The sequence below is a fragment of the Triticum aestivum genome, chromosome 2D, assembly GCF_018294505.1.
Source record: "Triticum aestivum cultivar Chinese Spring chromosome 2D, IWGSC CS RefSeq v2.1, whole genome shotgun sequence".
NCBI classification, from domain to species: Eukaryota; Viridiplantae; Streptophyta; class Magnoliopsida; order Poales; family Poaceae; genus Triticum; species Triticum aestivum.
The window spans coordinates 325,583,789-325,589,754 of NC_057799.1; the positions used below are offsets into that span (position 1 = coordinate 325,583,789).

The 5,966-nt window shown below is 49.1% G+C and overlaps 1 protein-coding gene across 1 annotated transcript; it reads left to right on the forward strand.

Moving 5' to 3' along the window:
* Positions 1–1,957: 1,957 nt before the first annotated feature.
* Positions 1,958–5,579, forward strand: LOC123052966 (sugar transport protein MST3). The gene is made up of 3 exons (XM_044476336.1): positions 1,958–2,265; positions 2,360–2,682; positions 4,305–5,579. Exons 1-3 carry the CDS (start codon positions 2,133–2,135, stop codon positions 5,400–5,402), a joined length of 1,554 nt encoding a protein of 517 aa, XP_044332271.1. The 5' UTR covers positions 1,958–2,132; the 3' UTR covers positions 5,403–5,579.
* Positions 5,580–5,966: the final 387 nt, after the last annotated feature.

Below are 5,966 nucleotides of genomic sequence, written 5' to 3' on the forward strand. Positions count from 1 at the left end.
AGATCGATAAAAGGACGAGCAGCCACTTTCATGGATGGCTTCGTCGGAAGAAATAGTTCACGTCAGTTTGGATAGAGGAAGAGTAGGTTGGTAGCTAGCGGGGTTTCCGTAGTCAGCGGTCAGCGCGGGTGTGAAAGAAAGAAAGAAAGAAAGAAGAGCAGCGCAGGAGTAGCGAAGACTTGACTGACAGTGACATGCCTTAATCTGTAGACGCGTGCGTTTGACAATTCAAAAGTTGAGAGAAATGGTTTGATGATATTTTCCCGGTTTCCCCATGTCTCTCTGCTCCTTGTCTGCTACAGTACAGTGTTTCAACGGGAGAAGAAGAAAAACTAGTCTCTGCATGTCCCTATCGCGCATCTAGACGGCAAGTGGTTCATTGATTGTACATAGATAGAACTGATACTATACTATACACTGCATGCCATATACGGAGTAGTTAAGCGGCAGGACAGCTTGCATAATGCATATGCTAAACAAACTAAGATGCATGTGAATGAAGGCCAGCAGTCTGCGGATTGCGCGGCTTAGCTTAGCTGAATCTGCAGATTAAGTAACTAACGAAGCTAAGCTAGCTCGGTGTCTGCTCCAACGGATAGAGGCGGCGTGTAGACAAGTGATACATAATCATCTATCTTTCTTTCTGTTTCTACGGCCATACGCATGCAAGGTATGACTAACGACCGATCGAGCAGCTTGGTTATTCTTCTTATCATAGAAATACAAGAGAGGTAGCCGTTGCCTTTGCAAATACTCCTACTTACAAAGTCAACGATCCATCCATATCCAGATGTATATGTTTCCTTCTCCCCATTTCACATCTGTAACGCAGGGGAACACAGCCAATGCTTCACAGGCAGCACGTGCACCCGGCCGGAGAGTCTTCTCTTCCATCTCCATCATCATCAGAAAAAAAAACAAGTAACCGTGCTCCGTGATTCGTGCAGTTAATCATGCATACCATGTACTAATATCCAACTGGTTGTCAGGCATGTGCGCAGGCAGTAAACAATTGCGCGCGTAATTCTTCTTGTCAGCTAGGGCAGAGTTGCGTATGCACTTGTTTATTTTGGAAGTATCTTTGAACTGAACAAAACGAAAGAGCCGTTGGTTTTGTCACGCTCGGCAGCTAGTTAGCGGCCGACTTGCATGTCAACATCGAAAGATCCGAAATGAGGAAGCTTCCATTTTTCTAATTATATTATATGCACCTCTGAAGAAAGGAACAGCATGATCGATCGATCGATCGATATACTGACCATCCCATTCCCAGGGATAAGAATTAGGATGGAGAGCACACGAGATACCCTTGAATGGTTGGATCAACTTTAGGGTCCGAATTCATGGCCGATGCGTGCAGTAAAGCACCCAAAAAGATTTACTCATGACTCACCATCACGAGGGATCCGCCAATTTCTTGTAGAAAATTCTCCAACGAAAAGCTGCTCGCTGGTTTTTTCCCCGCAAAAAAGAAAAAGAAAATATTCTCGCTGGTTAAAACAGTTAACCCCGGGTGGCGTCCGTATCTGGATGCCAGGGTTTGCTGAATCATATTCTATTTCCGCATGGGAAACGATCGCTGAAATCAATATGAATATGCATGATTTGTTTCAGATTGCAGTTCAGACGATTCTTTGGACTTGTATTAGATTAGATTATTCGACCCCCCATCGATCAACACAACTCGCGCACTACTCCCTGGGCCGGACGGGAGACGAACGAGTGTGTGTGTGCATAATGTATGCATGTGATTGAATTTGAGCCAAGAGTGCTCGATTGAATCATATCGATCAAGTCAAAACCTAGCAACCAACTTGGCAGCCGCATGACGGCCGGCCATCCAGCGAGTTTAAGATAATGCCTCCAACTCAGCATTCATATTTGCAGCCATCTCCCATCTCTCTATCTAGTCCCAATTTTGACCACCATCTCAGCCGTTGACCCGCTTGCATGCTACTCCCTACACACAGCGCAATCTAGCTGTTAGCTAGCTACCAGTATTACCCAGACAAAGTTCTATATAAGGGGCTTGAGCCTCCCTGCCCTCTCACCACATCCCATACCTCCTTGATCATCGGCTTTGAGCCTGCTTAATCATTCTAGTGCTCTGAGTTCTTGCCGACCGACCAACCATGGCCGGCGGCGCCGTCGTGAACACGTCCGGCGGTAAGGACTACCCTGGCAGGCTCACCCTCTTCGTCTTCTTCACCTGCGTCGTCGCCGCCACCGGCGGCCTCATCTTCGGATATGATATCGGCATCTCAGGTATGTACATGGATCACGCGCCCACGCACATCCTCTACTCTATTCGACAAGCAAAATTACTGACTGTGTTGATTTCCTACGTACGTGCGTACAGGGGGCGTGACGTCCATGAACCCTTTCCTGAAAAAGTTCTTCCCGGAGGTGTACAACAAGAAGCAGATGAAGGGCTCCGCCAACCAATACTGTAAGTACGACAATCAGCTGCTCCAGACCTTCACCTCCTCCCTCTACCTCGCGGCGCTCGTCTCCTCCTTCTTCGCCGCCACCGTCACACGGGTCGTGGGCCGCAAGTGGTCCATGTTCACCGGAGGGCTCACCTTCCTCATCGGCGCCGCGCTTAACGGGGCGGCGGAGAACATCGCCATGCTCATCGTCGGGCGCATCCTCCTCGGTGTCGGCGTTGGCTTCGCCAATCAGGTAATGACTAGTACCTATAATACTCCGCTCCGTTAGCTCGTTCATTTGTACTCCTATTATCTGTGGCTTATGTCCTCGTTGTAATTAACGTCAAGGCAGCCCATGTGATGTACGCGTATATACTACGTAGTACTCCAAGTTCAATCGCCGACGATACTCTTTTTTAGTTGGATCAATCGTCGGTACATAACCTAACTAGTATAGCTGCACTTGATTATTACTACAATAATGATTTTGTTCATAAACTACTCCACAAAGTACTCCCTCCGTTTCATAATATAAGAGCGTTTTTTACACTAGTGTAGTGTCAAAGATGCTCTTATATTATGGGACGGAGGGAGTAGCATATATACACAAATTTAGTAGACAGTAGCCAGTAGTAGGTGGCAAAATGAAATGAATTTACAGCTACATACTACAAGTACATGTCATCCTCATATCCATCCATGTCGAGCCATCTAATGAGACAAGAAAGAAATATGCTGATTCTTCTGTTACAATTAAGAACGATTCTGTCAATGATCATGCGTGTCCAAGGTATCCATCAAATACATCACCGGACGAGTTTTCAAAAGAGAGCGAGATTCTCCATAGGAAGTTACAACCACCGTGCATGTGCAAAGTCCAAGCTTGTAGGCTATTTTATTTAGGAAATAATAAAATTTAATTAATTAATTAGTAGTAGTAGGGCCCACTTTGATGCTCCCCAAAGTCCAAGCTGGGCGTAGGTGATGTTTACTTGCAAGATGTTGACGACCGCTTTGTTGTTTCGCTTCATTAGATTACTTGCTTCCATGGCCAAAGCTGTATATGTACCAGCTGCTAATTTTGACTCATTTTAGCTACTATCCTAAAAATATGTATATAATACACTAAAACTGGCATTTCTACCACTGCGTACGTATCCTGATTGATCTCGCGTAGATATTAAATCTTCCATTGAATAACGATGGGATGGGCTGTTGAAAGTATACTATAGTATAGTAGTACGTATTCATTTTAATTAGCAGCTGGTGCTGGTACCGGTTCAATTCATTGGGCCGGCCGGCTAGCTGTTGGTTCATCCGAGGATTCACGTGCATGCAGAAAGTATACTGTTGATGCATGTGAAGCTGATTACCTTCCTTGCATCTTCCAAAAGAAATATGTACAGTACGAAAAAAGAGCATCATGAGCAAAGTAGGAACCACGGAAAGAGATTCGTGGATGTCCTTGTAGTACGATTTGTCACATAACTCATACAGTAGGATATAAAATTGCCAGTTGAGAGAAATGAGGTACGCAAGTTGGCATGCCATTTTCCACGGGCCACTGCTTTCTTTAGTCCTCCAAAGACTTTGACTCCGTTAGATCAACGGCATCGTTTTCAGAGCAATAGTCATGTGAGGAAGAAGCAAGGAAGAAAGACGTGCCGAAAGCAATGCAGACAAAACAGTGGGAAGAATACCAGCAAATACTCCTACTTTAGCAATTTAATTTATATTCTGATAGTAGAAATGTATCTCAAACATGCATTCTAATTAAGCGTCATGTTATTAGTTTGTGCATTCAAATTTGATAAAAAGAAAAGAAAAAAAATCTGTGTTTGGTCTAACATTGGAATGGACGTTTGCTGCATGTAGTCTGTGCCGGTGTACCTGTCGGAGATGGCGCCTGCGCGTCTCCGGGGCATGCTCAACATCGGGTTCCAGCTGATGATCACCATCGGCATCCTGGCGGCGGCGCTCATCAACTACGGCACCAACAAGATCAAGGCCGGGTACGGGTGGCGCATCAGCCTGGCCCTGGCGGCCGTCCCCGCGGGCATCATCACCCTCGGCTCCCTCTTCCTCCCCGACACCCCCAACTCCCTCATCGAGCGCGGCCACCCGGAGGCGGCGCGCCGCATGCTGAACCGCATCCGCGGCAGCGACGTGGACATCAGCGAGGAGTACGCGGACCTGGTGGTGGCGAGCGAGGAGTCGAAGCTGGTGCAGCACCCGTGGCGCAACATCCTGCAGCGCAAGTACCGGCCGCAGCTGACCATGGCGATCATGATCCCCTTCTTCCAGCAGCTGACGGGCATCAACGTCATCATGTTCTACGCGCCGGTGCTGTTCGAGACGCTGGGGTTCAAGGGCGACGCGTCGCTCATGTCGGCCGTCATCACGGGCCTGGTCAACGTCTTCGCGACGCTCGTGTCCGTGTTCACCGTGGACCGGCTGGGGCGGCGGAAGCTGTTCCTGCAGGGCGGCTCGCAGATGCTGGTGAGCCAGCTGGTGGTGGGCACCCTGATCGCGGTCAAGTTCGGGACGAGCGGCGTGGGGGAGATGCCCAAGGGGTACGCGGCGGCGGTGGTGCTCTTCATCTGCCTCTACGTGGCCGGGTTCGCGTGGTCGTGGGGGCCCCTGGGGTGGCTGGTGCCCAGCGAGATCTTCCCGCTGGAGATCAGGCCCGCCGGGCAGAGCATCAACGTGTCGGTCAACATGCTCTTCACCTTCGTCATCGCGCAGGCGTTCCTCACCATGCTCTGCCACATGAAGTTCGGCCTCTTCTACTTCTTCGCCGGCTGGGTGGTGATCATGACCGTCTTCATCGCGCTCTTCCTGCCGGAGACCAAGAACGTGCCCATCGAGGAGATGGTGCTCGTCTGGAAGGGGCACTGGTTCTGGCGCAGGTACATCGGAGACGCTGACGTCCACGTCGGCGCCAACAACGGCAAGGGCGCCGCCATCGCATAGATTCCTTCCTTCCCTAGCTCCGTCTCCGTCGTGTACATTAATTGCTTTTCTTCCTCTCTTCCTTGTTTGTCCTCGTACTTAGATGCGTGCTTAGGTCAAACCGTGTGTTTCTCTTCTGTATGTGCTTCAAGATTCTTGCATTAATTAAGATGGTACCATCAATCATCATTGTTCTCATACCACGTATATATTTTCACTTGGAAGAAGAATCAGCCGCCTCCGCGCCCGTCCGATGCGCCAACGAGTCACCCTGTGATCTCCCTCTGCCTATGAATTTTTTGGCACTGCTCACGCACCCACCGTGCATCACCTCTCGCGCGCCCCTCCCTTGCGGCATACCTCGTACTATCATTGTATCGACGTACGACAATCTATGGGCTCAGAAGCCCTTCTACGTTCGACTAGGCCTCGCAGCATACAAAGAGCAGAATCAATCACGGAGCGCATAGATTGTCATTGTGGTAGCCCTTTCATCTACAAAAGGAGGCCCATGACAATCTTTACAAGGATCGACAGCCTGCCCATTTGCACTAGCTCTCCCGAGCTCCTTGGCGGCAAGGTTGT

Coding starts and splice junctions, on each gene's coding strand:
- LOC123052966 (XM_044476336.1), top strand. CDS start 2,133: ATGGCCGGCGGCGCCGTCGTGAACACGTCCGGCGGTAAGGACTACCCT. Junction 2,266..2,359: donor ATATGATATCGGCATCTCAG/GTATGTACATGG, acceptor ACGTGCGTACAG/GGGGCGTGACGTCCATGAAC. Junction 2,683..4,304: donor GCGTTGGCTTCGCCAATCAG/GTAATGACTAGT, acceptor TGCTGCATGTAG/TCTGTGCCGGTGTACCTGTC.